The 17,468-nt window shown below is 42.1% G+C and overlaps 1 protein-coding gene and 1 long non-coding RNA gene across 3 annotated transcripts in view; one reads left to right on the top strand and one right to left on the bottom strand.

Moving 5' to 3' along the window:
• TMTC2 (transmembrane O-mannosyltransferase targeting cadherins 2) overlaps positions 1-17,468 on the top strand; it is a 415,782-nt gene that overhangs the window by 53,865 nt on the left and 344,449 nt on the right. Inside the window, exon 1 of one of the 2 annotated variants that reach the window (XM_054718817.1) lies at positions 5,392-5,485. The exons of the other annotated variant lie outside the window; for it this stretch is intronic. Coding sequence (XP_054574792.1) covers positions 5,460-5,485 — 26 coding nt within the window. The 5' untranslated portion in view covers positions 5,392-5,459. Of the gene's footprint in view, positions 1-5,391; positions 5,486-17,468 lie in introns of those variants that run through there. 2 annotated transcript variants of the gene reach the window in all.
• Positions 1,776-5,370, bottom strand: LOC129149764 (uncharacterized). The gene is made up of 4 exons (XR_008556572.1): positions 5,191-5,370; positions 2,824-2,891; positions 2,520-2,630; positions 1,776-1,987 (listed from the first exon to the last, which is right to left on the bottom strand). It is a non-coding gene; the product is annotated as an uncharacterized LOC129149764 (long non-coding RNA).

Here is a 17,468-nt window from a genome sequence, read left to right as displayed (position 1 = left end):
GTTTCTACCCACTCTGTTGCATTGGGATTGTTTCGTATGTAGGCAGTTACCTTTCTATAACAATTTGATTATGTCTTTACCTATTATCCATCTTTATTATGAAAATTCTTTTGCAGCTTTGAGTAGCCAGACCACTTAATTTCTGAACCTTGGTTTAACCTTTGGTAAATAAGGATAATAATACTTGCTTCATATGATTATTGTAAGGATTAAATGAAAGGACAGATATATAGCAGTCACCACCTTGACAGGCAGGCAAGGACTATCAGGCTCTCAAAAAATGGGAGTTTTAGTTATTATTCTTTTTTATTGTTCTCCAACACAAGCCTTCCCTTTCAGCTAGAATGGTGTCCATACTTCCCTAAGCATTCCATATCCAATTTTGATATTGGTTCTAAAATTTGAATTTTATGCTACAATTTTTGAGGTCCTTTCTCCCTCTGCCTTGTCTATTTAAGTCCTAGCCGTCCTTTAGAATCCATCACAAGCCCTATTTGTTCTACAGGTACCTTTTTGATAGCTTTATTTTCTATTAATCTACTCTTTCTTTTAACTTCCTAACACTGTCCTATCTAATAAAAGAGTAATATGCAAATTGACCATCACTCCAATTCACAAGATGGCTGCCCCCATGTGGTCAAAGATGGCTGCCCCCATGTGGACACACGATGGCTGCCACAAGATGGCCAGCAGGGGAGGGCAGTTGGGAGGGACCAGGTCTGCAAGGGAGGGCAGTTGTGGGCGATCAGGCCAGCAGGAGAGGCAGTTAGGGGTGACCAGGCCGGCAGAGGAGGGAAGTTGGGGGTGACTGGGCCTGCAGGGAAGGGCAGTTGCGGGGGACCCAGGCCAGCAGGGGAGAGCAGTTGGGGAGGACCAGGCCTGCAGGGGAGGGCAGTTGTGGGCGATCAAGCCTGCAGGGGAGGGCAGTTAGGGGTGACCAGGCCAGCAGAGGAGGGAAATTGGGGGTGACCGGGCCTGCAGGGAAGGGCAATTGGGGGGGACCCAGGCCTGCAGGGGAGAGCAGTTGCGGAGGACCTAGGCCTGCAGGGGAGAGCAGTTGGGGGCGACCAGGCCTGCAGGGGAGGGCAGTTAGGGGCAATCAGGCTGGCAGGGTCGCAGTTAGGCATCAATCAGGCTAGCAGGGGAGTGGTTAGGGGGTGATCAGGCCCCGTAGGATCGGGCCTAAACGGGCAGTCGAACATCCCTTGAGGGGTCCCAGATTGGAGAGGGCGCAGGCTGGGCTGAGGGACAACCCCTCCCCCCCTGCACAAATTTCGTGCACTGGGCCTCTAGTAGAAGATATAACTCTTATAACACCATAGGAAAATCTCACTCCCTAGTTACAATGTCTTCCTAGTATATATTTTGTATTTTTTTTTTTCCCATTGTTTTTCTGTTTGCCTCCCATTCCTCCCCTCCTCCGCCCCCCCCCCCCCCAGGAGAGAATGGTTTTGTTGTCTTTTTGCCCTTTTAAAAAAAATAAATAAGCAAGCATATATTAAGTGTTTGGTAACCAGTTGTTACATAAATATAAAACTTTGATTACTGTTGACCAGTAATAACTATTATGTGTATTTGCTTTCCATAAACTTTTTTATGGCAATATCTGTCAAAAGCATTTAGTATTTGTGTGTTTGAGAACACATTAGCAAATATTATGGAAATCTTTTGAAATCTGAACTGTTAGTACTTTCATCAAAGAGAATATGACTCAAGTACTGTTTCAGTTTGAAATGCTTTTGTTTGCAAATAACAGGAAACCTTGTCTCTGGAGACTTTAAACAAATAAGGGTTTATTTTTTTCTCAAATAACAATAAGTTCCGAAGCCAGCACCTTGAGCGTCTCAACATCACAGACCTTCCTTTCTCCTCGGTCATCCAGGGCGTGTTGACCTGCATCCTCCCACAGGCTGCTTCCTTCTTACCTGATGGTGGCTACACTTCTTAGCATCAGGTCCTTGTTCTGGGCAGAGCGCAGTGGCAGAGGCTAAGTGTAGAAAGAGGCACATTTGCCTTTACATTTTTTGTATTTATAGAGTCAACATAAACTTTTATGGAACTCTAGCCAGCAAACCTCTAGTTACATCTCCTTGCAGTGGTGACCCTCTCTGGAGGGTGACTGGGAGCAGGGAGCTGCAAGTGAGGGGTGGGAAAGACACCAACAAGATGCCTCACAAGCAGCTTAACTAGCTATTTTCCAACCAAAACCCCACTCCGGAAGTGCCCTCAGCTACATATCTCTCAGAAAAAAGTTAACTCTTTAGGCCCAGGGTGGGGAACACCTGGCCTGCGGCCATATAAGGCCCTGAGTATCATTTGGTCTGGCCCTGCCAAGGAATTAGGGGTGAGTTAATTAAATGTTTGACCAAATATAGCAGGCTAATTTTTAAGTTGATAATTTTGTATGACTTGCAAATGATGATAAAAATATGCAAATGGCCCTTGGCAGAAAAAACGGTTCCCCATCCCTGCTTTAGGCTAATGAAACTATTAATTTAACTTTCAGAAGACAAGTTTACACTTTTCTTTTGAGGGGTTTCTGATGCATATTGGCTTTCCTTTTGTTGTCGAATACATTGCTATCTCAGGTTTGGATCGAAGAACTCAGAATTTAAATCCTTGTTTTACTGCTGGAAAGAGAGAGAGAGAGAAAAAAAAAAAAAAGAGAATAAGGTACCAGTGATCATCTTGAAAGAAACAACAGGAATTTATTTCCCCTTCTGATCATGTGTGCACCCTTTAATTTTTTTCATTCCAAGCAGAGCTCAGGCAACCCCAAATTAAAGCCACTCATGCCTGGAGCACACGATGATTAAATCTTACCTGGCCGTTCGGGAGATGGACAGGTAATAGTTGCTGCAGAAAACCTTTTGTGGTATCTGAAAAGAAAACTGTCACAAAGAATGCTGTAACTCCTCTGTGCTACAAGAGAAACTTAAATTACATCAGCTGAGGTTTCTTTGAAGGTGCGATCCCTTTAATAGTATTTGACATGTGTTGACGGAACAGAAAAGGCGTCCTAAGTAAAGTTTCATTATCTGCGGGAGCCTGTTGCAAATCCCACCGTGTTGTGATGTACGTTTAGCTAATTTCATGTTCTTTTGAAGCTGCTCTTCAGTAGCTTAAAATGGGTATTGCCAGGAAACGTGTATATATCAGCACACAAGAGCCTGGAGAAAACACCACTTACCCTTTGGTAATGGGCAAATAGATAAAAGCGGGAGAGGGGAATTATCTTAATGCAGATGTCACATCAGCCTGCAATAGAACAAGATTATTTATGCTTTGGGAAAAAAAAAATTACCATTTTGTTTTTATCAAGATGCACAACAGGCCAACAGCTGCTAAAGAAGAAATTATTTGAATTGATATTCAGTGGCTTATTTAAAGCATTGAAGAATATAGTGAACAGTTTTAAATTCCCTCACACACACCGGTTTATTTATTATTTTATTTTTTAAATTCAAGAAATACTGCAAAATGCTTCAGCCTTCTGAATTAGGAAGTGGCAGAATGATTTGCTTCTTTTGTCTGGCTATTCGCATGGGCAGTCTGTTTGCTCGTCGGCACTGTTCAAGGTGCTGATCCTAAATTGTAACTTACTGGCCCTGGCTGGAGAGACATTGTTTGCCTGTGTTCCTGGGCTGCTGAAAGCTTTATGAAATACATTGAAGAATTCTTATATAGAGGCCTCTCTTTGTATTAGAAGTTTCCTCTAGTGATGCAAAAAGCTTTTGTAGCTGTTAGAAAAAGGTATGGGACATTAGAGTTTTTGGAATAACCCAGAACTGTATGTGTAATTTTTAAATTTTCTTTCTTCGCTTGTTCAGTTCTTTAGCTTTTGATCCTACCTGGCATTTTCCTGTTGAAACAACTAACATCGTCAACATTTCATCCATCAGACTAATAAAGTATATGCTCTGAGGTAGGCACATTGCATTTTCTCTTTCATCTTGAGTGACAGGGCTCACTCAATAATAGCATTTAGCACTATGTGTGTTTCAACCAAGGATCCTTAGCACCAATGCACCATCAACAGGAATCCCCAGTGTGGGGCGTGGTGAAGGAGGAGAGTTTTTTCAATACAATTGCTCCGTTGTGATACAGCATAGTTGTGGAATAGCTCCATAATTAAGTGTTACAGCTCAATTATGAAGCAGCATGGCCGTGAAACAGCAGCTTTTAAGGAGGCCCTGGGGCCGATTGCTCTGGAGTGAGGCCCCTCTCCTGCTCTACAGCGCTGCTCTGCTCCACCTGCTCCAGGCAGCTCTGCTCTGCTCCTGGGAGATGTCTTCAGTGTTTCAACTCCATTTGGGGAAACCCAGTCTTCAGTGAAAATGGAAACTTCGCTCTCCTAGCCAGAGGGGAGCTGACTTATTTAGACAGAGGTTCCTGCCCATGGCCTTTCATTGGTCCGGCCTCACGCAAATGAAGACTCTCGAATCCTCGCAGTTTGGTTAGTCTAAAAAGCACTATCCTGATTGGTCAGAATGGAGCTGCTCTGATGGAGCTGCTCTGATTGGTTGATAGAGATGCTGATGGGGCCTTAGTCCTATTGGTTGAAACAAAATTCTAGGAACTCCTTCATAAAGGCTGGCTCATCCAGTAGGAATACAGTGCAGGCAGCAGTTCAGTGCTTCTGGGGGGCAGGCAGCTCAGTGCAGGCTTCCCCCTGAAGTGCGGTTTGCATGAGAGGCCCCTGGATAGAAATGGCTGCTGGCTCTGTCTTTAAAAGCTGAGCCCAGTGAGCCACTAGGAGCCCTTCTCCATAGGTATTTTCTTTTTCAGGGCCCACATTGCATTTGTCTCCTGGGTAGTATTTTGTTGAATTAGTACAGATATATATGGGACACATCTTATTTCAGCACCTATGTGCACATTGGAATGGAATTCAAAAATGATCAAGACGCCAGCTTTGTGAAGCGACACACGCACACATACTAGTACTCATACACACACAATGGGCATAATTTTGTCCCCTGGTTATTCAGCCAAACACAAGTCCAGAAACTTTTGTGAAGGGATTTTGCCGATGTAGTTAAAGTCCCAAATCAGTTGATCTTAAGATATGGAGATAATCCAAACGGGCTTGACCCCAAAAGGTGAGATCTTTAAAAGCAGAACGTTTTCTCTGGTAGTGTCAAAAGAGAAGGTGAGAGAGATTCAAGGCCTGAGAGGGACTCTACTCACCTGGCCATTGCTGGTTTGAAGAAGGAGGCGGGGCATGTAAGAAGGAAGATAGATTGCTCTAGAAGCTGAGAATGAGCAGCTCACAGCAGGCAGGCAACAAGGAAATGGTGACATCAGTCTGAGCACAACAAGGAACAGAAGTCACCCAGCAACCTTAGTGAGTGTAGTCGAAGTTCATTCCTCCCTAGAACCTCCAGATAAGAGGCCAGTGTGGCCATCACCTTGATTTCAGCTTGGTATGAGACCCTGAGCGGAAAACCAACCGAGTCATGCTGAACTTCCCACCTAGGGAACGGTGAGCTCATAAACCTGTCTTATACGTTCCTACATTAGTGGTAATTGATTATGCAACAACAAAACTAAATGAGAGGGTGGTCATTTCCTCGATGCCAGGAGATACTAGTGACACTGAATTAATTTCAAATTTTAGGACAACCCCTTCCCTCATGACTTAGATAACATTAACAGAACTTTAGCCTTACACTTTATATCCTAATTGTACACATAAGAAAATAGAAGTCTAGAAAAGTTAGATTTTGTCTACGGTTTTGGAGCTAGCTAGTGGTAGGGCGGAGATAGGAGCATGTATCCTGATGCAAGGTTCAGTGTTGTTTCTATTATATCTCACTGTGGTGCCTAATGAATGCCAGATTTAAAGTGGAACAAAAGCCAAATAATGGCAATTGTAAGGAAGGAAAAGAATAAGAAAAGTAATTTCAGGAGAGCATTATTTTTTACCTAAAGATTCTAAAGCATGGAACAAGTGTGGTATGCATTGCTGTGCCTGGTTTGTTAGCCAGTATAAAAACATTGACACATTCAGTGGAGTAGAGCTCCCTTCTCCATGGGCCTGTGGCTGAGTTCTTCCAATTATTCTTCTGGCATTTTATTTGAATGGCTTTTTTTTTTTTTTTTACTTAAACACATTTAGCACTTTATTTTGATCATCCTCAGTGATAGCAGCTATTTGACACTTGAGGGTTAACTTTATATTGTTTCCAAATAGCTTTTGGATAGTTGTAATATGACAAATCGGATTTGGTAATCAGTCTGTGTAATAGATGAGAAAATTGGTCTGGGTAATATAATAAAAAGAAAATACTGCTCATGTGTTAAGATGGTCCTTCCTATTTTTTCCCCCCGAAATTAAATATGACCACAGTTTTTAAAAAAGTTTAGAAGTCATTGGGAACAATGTCGGCAATAACTGCAGTGAGTACCTCTGTCTGGTGAGCCGTTAAACAGAACATGTGCTTTTGGAGAGAGAGGAACCTTGTCTTGACAACTCCCTAGCGGTAGGATGGTGGGAGAGGTACTCAGCCTCTGCAGACCCTGATTTCTTAATGTGTGAAATGGAGACTAACAGCATTAGCTTTATGTCTGTCACACAGGAGTTACTCAGTAAGCGAATGAATTAAGTGGACTAAATGCTGCAAGTTGTGTGAACCTCTTATGTGGAAATGTGGCACACAGTGTGTGCTTAAACACAGTTTGCTCTTAAAATACTATTTTTAGTGGTAGTTACATGATATGCTTAGGTTTAATCAATAAGGGTAGCTTGTTGTTTAATGTGAACCCAAGAAATAGAATTCCCAGTGCATTCCAATCTTGGCTTATTTCGCAGAAAATCTGTGTAGAGCCTTCTTGGTCGTGGCCCAGAGTGTGTCTGCTGACTGGAGGAGGAAGAGGAGTGGGTGGTTCTCTTTTCCTGCCCAGAAGACCCATGTAGCCACGGAATCACTCTGGCTTCTCTTGAGTGTGCCAAACTCCTTTAATTTAGACTTGCTTCTGCCCTGCCCAGTTTGGCTCAGTGGATAGAGTGTCGGCCTGTGGACTGAAAGGTCCCAGGTTCCATTCCAGTCAAGGGCATGTACCTGGGTTGCGGGCACATCCCCAGTAGGAGGCATGCAGGAGGCAGCTGATTGATGTTTCTCTCTCATCGATGTTTCTAACTCTCTATCCCTCTCCTTTCCTCTCTGTAAAAAAAAATCAATAAAATATATTTAGAAAAAAAAATTTAGACTTGCTTCTACTTTAGAAACAAATATTTATTGATACATTTATATTCACATACCGACAAAAAGAAATCTCCTCTCCTCAACTTATATTCTAGTAAGAGAGGCAGACACTTTTTTAAATATCACAATTGACCTGCCTGGACCCTTCTACCTTACTCTAGAAAGGTGTGCACAGCTTCACTTTCTAGACTTGTTTTTGGGTGTGGTAGTTGAACTCCTGACTGCGAGGCCGAGCGTCGGCACAGAGAACCCAGTGTCCTGGTTCCTTTTGGTCCAAGTGGGCTCCAATTCTCTTGATCTTATTCAACCTTACTGGTCCTACTTAGCCCTTAGAGCAGATATAAGCGGTAATAAGGCCAATGCTTTAGGAAAGAGGATTAAGATGGTGCCAACAGATAGAAACTATTTATTTTAAAGATGTTTTTGATGGAAAAGAAAATAGTTGTCCCAGGAAAACATGCAGTAGGCCAATTCAGATGTTGTATGATGACACACTGTGTTTATTTGTAGTTTTTTGGCCTTCCCTTTGTATTTACTTCAACAAGTTCCGAAGTGCCTCCTAAGTTTAATATCATTGAGCTCTAAAGGTTGCACCATTTTTTAAAAATTGATTTTAGAGGAGAGGAAGAGAGAGAAACATTAATGTGAAAAAGAAACATCAGGTGGCTGCCTCCTACATGCCTCCTACTGGGGTTTGAGCCTGCAACCCAGCCAGGTGCCCTGACTGGGAATCTAAGGAGGCCTTGTGGTGCATGGGACACTGCTCAACCATTTTGGCTCAGTGGATAGAGCGTCAGCTCGAGGACTGAAGGGCCTCGGGTTCGATTCAGGTCAAGGGTACATACCTTGGTTGCAGGCTCCATTCCTGGTCCATTTGGGGTGTATGAGGGAGGCAACCAATTGATGTGTCTCTCTCACATCTCCATGTTTTTCCATCTCTTTATCTCTCCCTCTCCTCCACCCTTCTTCCACTTACTTCCACTCTCTCTAAAAATCAATGGAAAAATATCCCTAGGTGAGGATTAACAAAAAAATGACACACACAAGAACAAACAGAAAAGAATGATTGATGTTAAAACTTCCTGTGGTGTTGATGGAATGAGGCTTGTGTTGAAAACCAGCATGCATGACTCAGATGAAGGGACTAGATGGTTCTTGACATCTTTTCCTCATGCTTTTGAGAGGTGACCTGAAACCTTTGAGCATGGTGTTTGCCTTTTCTGAAAGCACTTAAAAGATCTTACTGGCATTCTTTACTCCATTCTCCTCACCCACCACCCCCACTGCATAGAGATTACATCAGAAATAATCATAATGTTAATGATTTTAATAATAATAGCTAATATGTGTAGAGATCTTTTTAAACCCGAGGCTAAGTGCTTTTGTATGATAGCTTACTTAATCTTTATAACAATCCTGTTGCATAATTATAGCTGTCATCAGTCCTGTGAGATAATAGCTGTTATCAATCCTGTGGTTTTATAGCTCTTGTCTATTGAGTGTATCTTTGTGTTAGACAAAACACAAGAGTGCTTTACAGTTCTATGCATCATAACGGTGTTTTGGTCACCCACAGATCGCATATATGACAGTGGTCCCATAGGATTATCATGAAAGAAAAGGCTGGAGCCCACTACACTGTTGAATTCCCTGCTAACATCAGTCGGCTCTGGGGGTTTAATGGACAAGGAGGTTTAATATGCTGTTGAGGAGCTTTCGAGCGCACCCCTACCTTTACTCATTTGTGCATACAAACACACTTGTGTGCTCAAACTCACTTCCCTTTTCTCCATTCCTCTTTACTTCTCTTTCCTCTCAGTCCTGTTGCTCTCTCTTTCTCTCCCTTTTATTATTTCTCATCTCTTTGGGTCTCTTTTGAGATCTCTGTCCTCCCTTTCTCTCCCCTTCTCTTCCTTCCCTCTCTTCCTTTCTCCCTCCTTCCTGACACATGCTCTCCTTCCCTTTGGCAACTTCTGCCTCCCCAACACACATGCACTGTATATAAAATACTCTATATTTTATGCCATATTTTTACTCCATCATGTCTGTGTTTAGAAACATTGTGTTACAGTTCCCTACAGTATTCAGTAGAGAAACATGCTGTAACAGTTTTGTAGCCTCGGAACAATAAATAGGCTATACCATGTAACCTAGGTGTGTAGTAGGCTATACCATCTAGGTTTGTGTAAGTGCATTCAATGATATTTAAACAAGGATGAAACCGCCTAATGATGCATTTCTAAAAACCCTGTTGTTATGAATTATTTTTGTTTATTATTTTTCTAATTCCTTACCACAGCCTTATGAGATATTATTCCACCAGCATATGAGCTCTATGAGGGCAGCAACTTTTTTATTTTTTATTTTTCTTTCTTTCTTCTGGGCTGAATTCCTAGGATGGCAGCTGTTATATGCCTGGAGCCTGGTAGGTGCTCAGTTACTGAATGAACAGATTTCCCGTTTTTGGATGAGGAAACTGTTAAGTAAAGAAAACCTCAAATAAGTTGCCCAGGGTCCAATGGTGAGGCTGAGATTTGCACCTGGGCAAGTGTGACTTCAGAGCCTGTAATCTGTCTATGTGCTGTGAGAGTTCTTACTTTTTTTGGTTAATCAATTTCTGCGATACTGTTAACTTCTGAGCCAGAATAATGTTTAATCCTAGGTTTCTGAAATACAAAGTATGAAGTTATTTTGGAAACTGTCAAAACGTTATTTTGAAACTGTTGTGAATCATCTTTTAATGGAGAAGCTATGGATTTAGAGTGCCTAATCTTGAAGAAATCATGGATAATGTGCATATTGCTTATTTATGGGAAAATATGAATATACATGAATATAATAGTATATATGTGGGACTATATATGAATATGTTAAGATTCTGTGACACACTCAATAATGTTTTTATTCCTTTGAAAGAAGGAGAAATGGCAAATACAGCTTTAGCAAATTTGCTAGTGTCTACTTCATAACATATAACATATAATTAAAATAGGGATTTTTAAATTTTCTTGACATTAGCTCCTACTATTGCTGTTTCCTAATACTTTTTTTTCTTTTCCTTTCACAAAAAGTATTTGGAGTTAGGAACGGATATGTTGTGCAGGGTCTGAAATATGTTTTTGATACTTAAACATATTTAGGATGTTTCCAATTAAACAATTTTGTGTTAAAGGGGTGAACAGAATTTCAAAAAGGATTGCACTACATTTTGCTGCCTACAAAACATTGAGAACATGTACTGTATTCCAACCAATATTTTTGGCTCTTAGTTTTCAAAATTATTTTAATTTTTATAGAGGAAAAGGGGCATGCTCTTTTAACTTGCAGTCTGTATTTTTGGTGAAAAAACATTTCTCCAAATGGTTAATAACCAGCTGTACTACTCCATGGACTGTCATTTTTAAAATTTATTTGATGTTTCTGCTCTCTATCTGGTTCAGGGATCTCAGGACTGGGTTATTTTGAGTTTTTCTAATTGGCAAGCTGTTTATATTCTTGGGGGCATAAACTAGGGAGCAGTTACCCACTCTCTTGGTGCATTTGTTTAAAGAATTTATAAAGGCCAATCACTGCCTGGCTGGTGTGGCTCAGTTGGTTAAGCATCAGGAGATCACCGGGTCGATTCCTGATCAGGACACATGCCTGGGTTATAGGCTTGATCCCCAGTAGGGGGCGTGCAGGAGGCAGCCAATTGATGTGTCTCTCTCATTGATGTTGTTTCTGTCTCTCTCCCCCTCTCTGTTCCTCTCTCTGAAATCAATAAAAACATATAGAAAATATAAAGACCAACCACTACCTCTACCACATTAATTTTGAATTAGGGATATGTGACTTCATAACATCTTACAGGCATGAGTAAACATTTGGGATGTAGAACTTTAAAGAAAATAAATGTAACAACAGAGCTTTGCTTTAAATAGGAACATGAACTTCATAAATGCACACCTAAGACTTTTGCGGATAATTTTAGCGACATATTAAGTACATCCTTCTATCTTCTCTTTCCCCCAACTTGTCACCGCGCTGTGGGGGAGCACAGCTAGCGCTGAAATCTCATGTCAGGTGTTACTCTCTTGCTTTCATTAGGCATCCAGCTCATGTCACCTAGATCAGTTGTTTCTGCTGCCCTTGAGGGCTGCTAAGGTGGGAGTTTCTCTCTCTAGGACTTTTCATCATCTCTTTGAATGAGTACTGCTTTCTCAGGCCAACGAGATACGCCATATACTTTGTTGACTTGGTTGGACATATAGCAGATATATAGTTGCTCCTATAGGCTGCTTATTATTATTATTATTATTATTATTATTTTTACTCATTACTTTTGCCTGCCTATACTCAGGTGACAAGTAGTCTCCATAGATTAACTGTGTACAGTTTATTTATTTTTTTAATTTTTTTAATCCTCACTTGAGGATTCCTCCCCCCACCCCCAATTGATTTTTAGAGAGAGTGGAAGGGAGGGGGGTGGGAGAGAGACATCAATGTGAGAGAGAGATACATCAATTGGTTGCATCCCACAATGGGGGTCAAAGTTGCAACCTAGGAACGAGCCCTGGACCAGGAATGGAATCCCCAACCCTTTCGTCCATGGACTGATGCTCACTGTGAAATACTGGCCGGGGCTAATTTTTTTTTTTTTTAGCATAAGAAGGAAATAATTTTTGGTGCAGTCTTGATATTATCATGCCAGTTTGCTTACTGAAAACAAAATGTCATTTTTATATTTTAAATATAGTTTTATTGATTTCAGAGAGGAAGGGACAGGGAGAGAGAGCTAGAAACATCAATGATGAGAGAGAACTATTGATTGGCTGCCTCTTGCACATCCTACACTGGGGATTGAGCTCACAACCCAGGCACGTGCCCTGACCGGGAATTGAACTGTGATCTCCAGGTTCATAGGTTGGTGCTCAGCCACTGAGCCACACTGGTCGGGCAACAAAATGCCATTTTTTTTTTTTAAATGAAGGAAGATGTTTTCATAATAGCAAAAAGACTGCTCGTTTATAAATATTCTTTATGTGATATTGTCATTGAGGCTTCACAGTATGGAAGGCTGAAATTTAAAAGTCAATACAGCCCTATTTGGTTTGGCTCAGTGGCTAGAATATGGGCCTGCAGATTGAAGGGTTCTGGTTCGATTCTGGTCAAGGGCACATGCCTGGGTTGCATGCTCGGTCCCCAGTAGGGGGCGTGCAGGAGGAAGCCAATCAACGATTCTCTCTCATCATTGGTGTTTCTATTTCTATCTCCCTCTCCCTTTATCTCTGAAATCAATAAAAATATATTTTAGAAAAAGTCAATACAATGTCATTATAATATGTGTTTATTATCAACTAATTTCTTACATTGGCCAGTGTTTTATATAATGGGTAGCTTAGTAATTTTAACTGGAGGAAACTGATTAGGAAAATAGTTATTCATTTTTGTTTGCTGAATTGAGAAGAATGTATAAAAAAAGAAAATTTCAAAAGCTTATTTCTTTCAAAGCAGGTATGAAAACTCAACTCATAACTTCTGAATTTGCATCTTTTTTTGTGAGGGAGCCAAAGCATAATAAATTGTCTGGGAGATCCGGTTAATTAATGTGTAAACCTGTTTACATTTTCAAATAGGTTCTAAAATGCACTTCCAGGTTTTTGATGGAAAAGTTAATTGATTTCAGATGTCAGTCTGTGTCTAATGGTGATGAAAGTGGTTGGCCCTCCTAGGTATAAATAAATTGTACCCTATTAATTAGGAAAGCTTGATAGAGTTAGAGCCATGATTGAGCAGATTCTTGAGGGAGTCTTAGTAGGTCATGTTCTGTCAAGCATTGGGACATTCTGGGACCTTACAGTTACATCTGCGGATGGACAAATGAAGATGTCACCAGAATCAGGAGATGGAGATTTATGCCCTGGAGTCCTCTTGTTTTTCCAGGAGATATCCCAAAGGAATGACATCTGCTCATATTTCCATTATTTTGCCTTTTGAAATAAGTTGAGAGAAGACTGAGAAATGAAGGCATTTCTTAGAGAACGATAATTAAGAATGAGTTCACTGTTTTAAATGCACTCCTTTCTTGGTGGCTTTTAGAAACAAATATTCTGATACTGATTTTCCTCACCAATAGTGTAATTTACTGAGTTAAGAAAACCCTTTTAAAACAAAAACTAAAACCCATGGGATGTTAGGCTTAACAACTTTGTATTGTAAGAAGTAGACAGCCTTTACCTAAAACAGTAGGTACTTTACTTGTAGAACAAAACTTTGTAAATTAAATATTTGGATTGTACTGAGGTACTTGTTTTTCAAAAGTACTTCAGCTGAGTCAGTACAGAGTCAGTACATGCAGTATTGTCTCATTTTCAAATGTGGAAAAGCATGCCGGAATTTACGTGACCTGGAAATTGGGTTTTCTTGTAGTTGACTTTTCTCCGAGCAAGTACAGCTGCACTCACCTCCATATGAACAGGAATATTTGGGGATGGGTTAAATGAGCTATAGAAAGCTTCTCAGAAAAAGGGGTTATTGCAAGGCATAACTATTTTCTAAGAACTATATGAGCAGCTTTCATAATTCAAAGCTTCTGCAAGATAGAGAGTAACAATCAAAGTTCATCTGTATACTATTGTATTTGGATTGCCTGCCAAAATGCCAACTCCCAGTCACTCTGAGGGCAAAATTGTTCAGATTCATCATTGTTGTAGGCAAATGTAATTTAAATTCAGATTCCTGGGGGCCTTGTTAGAGAAGAGGAATTGGGCTGGTGAGTTGAGCTGCTCATTATGTCTTTTTTTTTTGGGGGGGGGGGTCTTTTTTCTTTTTTTCTTTGTTCTTTTAAGGTATTGACTCTGGTGGCTATCTGTGGTGTGTGCTTTTCTAGCATCAGTTCCCCTTTTCTTCTCTAGTATCTGGAATTTCCCTTAGGAAACCTCTTCTATATTCTCAGTTTGTCTTGTTGAGGAGGGACTGCTTGCACCTGTAATGGACCAGGAACCCATTTTCTGCCCATCGGGACTAATCACTTAAGTAACCAATAGTGGCCAAGTGAGAATCAGTTCTTGGCATTTTCACTGGAATTATTGGAAAGGAGACTAACTTTCCCCCCCTGGAATTTCTTAGTGAGTAGGAAGCAAGATGATCTGGTGTCAGTGGGAGCTCATCATCCTGAGAGGAAGTCAGAGCTTGAGCTGGAAATACAGAACCCTGACAGCTAATCTGAACATCTCATCAGATAGGAGAGCCACCGAGTTCTCCGTTTTTATATAATCCAGTTTAGATGGGTTTCTGTCACTGAAATACACCTGACTGACAGACTCTTACTAGTTTATTATCAGATTCACTCTTAAAGCTAACTTTTGGTTGGTGTGTGTGCCATTATTTTTTTGGTCAATAATTTTTCTTAAAAGCTTTTTTATCACAAAGTAAATAACTACTGAGTGTAAATGGTACAATAAAAAGAACAAGCAAACAAAACTCTTAATATCCATATTTATCTGGGACATTAGAATGGCCTTTGTCTAGTTTGAGTCAGGGTTACGGTGGCTCATAAAAGGAGTCAAGGGAACATTTTTTTTTTTCTATTCTGTGAAAATATTTGTGTAAGAGTACAACTATTCTTTCAATGTATGCTAAGATTATCAGTAAAACTACTCATACCTTTCTCTCTATATATAAAAGCCTAAGCAACCGGTTGACCATCCAACTGATAGTTATGACACACACCGACTACCAGGGGGCAGATGCTCAACGCAGGACCTGCTGAGCTGCTGAGCTGCAGTGACTTGGCAGTTGTGGTTCTCAGGTGACTCACCCAGAAGCAGAGAGGAGGGAGCCCGATTCCGAGCTACGTTACCCGAGAACCACCCTCTCACAACCCTGGACACTTTGGTAGATGTCAGAAAGCTGGTTTTGGCCTGATCCCTGCAGGCCAGGCCAAGGGACCCCACCGGTGCACAAATCCATGCACCGGGCCTGTAGCCCATTGACTCCCCACTTCGGGTCTGGCTCCCCACCGGGTCTCTAGCCCATTGAAGAGGTTGTGAGTCTGGCCCTTACAGAAACTTTTCGACTTGATTAGCTAACTGATGAGACGTATAGGACCTACTGGCTGTGGCCCCGATGTTTGGTGCCTGGACAGGCCCATCTGCTTAATATCAATTTCCAGTTGAGGCAGCACATTTTCCTACTGCCACTCTCTGCTTGGAAACTGGCCATGGTTTCCCTCCTTCCAGGTGGATAGTAGCGCCAGTGGGCAACCTCTGGGGAGGGAAGGAGGCGAAGGAGCAGCTCAGGTAGGAAAGAGGAGGTTTGCACCACCACAGGACTTTGCCTGGATGGAAGGGCCTGGCGGGAGCCTGACATTGAGCAGGGTCCTGCCCTAGGCTGACTAGATTCCAGGCTAAGTAAATCCTGTTTGCTAAATAATTGCATTTTGCAGCTAAATGCCCACAAGTCGTCAGTTACCACCAAACAGGGTTAAGTGAGATGAAAGAAGCGAGACAGATACAGTAGGTCCTCGGGTTACATCGGAGATCCATTAACTCAGAACCCATCTACATAAGCACCTATGTCTCTCAAATGGAGCACATACACAGCAGTAATGAAGTGAAACAGTAAAAAAAAAAAAATTAAAAGATAACAATTCCTGACCTTTACTTGTGGTAAATAAATAATAAAAAACATAAAGCACATATGTACATACGTTGAAATGGCGGAACTTTTTTTTTCAATAAATGTGACGGAATTTTTTTTTTTTTCAATAAATAAATGGGAGATGGTGACGTAACCATGAAACCACAAAACGATGTATGTCGAGTCTGATGTAACCCGAGGACTGCCTATACAAAGAGAAAGTGACATAACATTGGGAGACGAGAGGAGGGAGCATGATCCCGGGCCGGGGCGCGTCACCCGAGAATTGCCCTCTTGCAATCTGGGACTCCTCAGGATGTTGGAGAGCCAGTTTTGGCCTGATCCCCGCAGACCAGGCTGAGGAACCCCACTGGTGCATAAATCTGTGCACCGGCCTCTAGTTATTTAAATATTTTACCTTTTCTAACTTTTTAGCTTGGGAAGTTGAATATTCTTGTTTTCCTATATAATAAAAGCCTAATATGCTAAGTGTCTGGTCATCCGGTTGTCCGTTAAACCAATCAAAGCATAATATGCTAATGATATACTAAGGCCGCTCAACCACTTGCTATGACGTGCACTGACCATCAGGGGGCAGACAGTTGACCAGTTGACCAGTCACTATGATGTGCACTGACCACCAGGGGGCAGACGCTCTGACAGGTAGGTTAGCTGGCTGCCGGGGTCCGGACAATCAGGACTGAGCAAGACGGGTTGGACATGCCCTGGAGCCATCCCGCAGTCCCTCCCCAGCTGGCCAAACTCCTGCATTCTTTCCCGGCCCTGATTATGTACCTGTGGGGTCCCTCGGCCTGGCCTGTGCCCTCTCGCAATCTGGTACCCCATGGAAGATGTTGGAGAGCCAGTTTTGGCCTGATCCTGCAGGCCAGGCCGAGGAACCTCACCAGTGCACAAATTCATGCACCGGGCCTCTAGTCCTATCTAATAAAAGAGTATGCAATTTAACCATCACTCCACTACACCCACAAGCCACGCCCACCAGCCATTCAGGAGCGAGTATGCAAATTAACCCCAACCAAGATGGCTGCAGCCTCGGAGTGAGCAGGAGGCTTGGGTTTCCCTGACAATGGAGGAAGCCAAGCTTTCCACACACCCTGGTGGGCCCAGGCCTCCACTCAAGGCTACAAAGTTTCAATTATAGAAGATAAAATAAATCCCAATAAAAATGGCAGCAGCCACAGAGCTGGAGAGAGCAGGAGGCTTGAGTTGCCCCTGGCAATGGAGGAAGCCAAGCTTTCCACACACCCTGGAGGGCCCAGGCCTCCACTTAAGGCTACAAAGTTTCAATTATAGAAGATAAAATAAATCCCAGATACCAGAGCCTCCGCTTGGGTCGCCACGGGGTGTGGCCAGCCTGCAAACCACCACAGGTCCCTTGCCCAGGCCGCCCCATGCCCCAAGGGAACCTCCACCCTGATCCAGGACACCCTTCTGGGCAAACCAGCTGGCCCTCACTCATGCACCAGGCCTCTATCCTATCTAACTGGTCAACTGTCTGCCCCCTGATGGTCAGTGCACGTCATAGCAAGTGGTTGAGCGGCCTTAGTATATCATTAGTATATTATGCTTTGATTGGTTTAACGGACAACCGGATGACCAGACACTTAGCATATTAGGCTT

The sequence above is a fragment of the Eptesicus fuscus genome, chromosome 7 (genome assembly GCF_027574615.1).
Source record: "Eptesicus fuscus isolate TK198812 chromosome 7, DD_ASM_mEF_20220401, whole genome shotgun sequence".
Taxonomy (NCBI): domain Eukaryota; kingdom Metazoa; phylum Chordata; class Mammalia; order Chiroptera; family Vespertilionidae; genus Eptesicus; species Eptesicus fuscus.
Note: the sequence above shows the minus strand (reverse complement) of the source record. Positions and strands in the feature narration are given on the sequence as shown.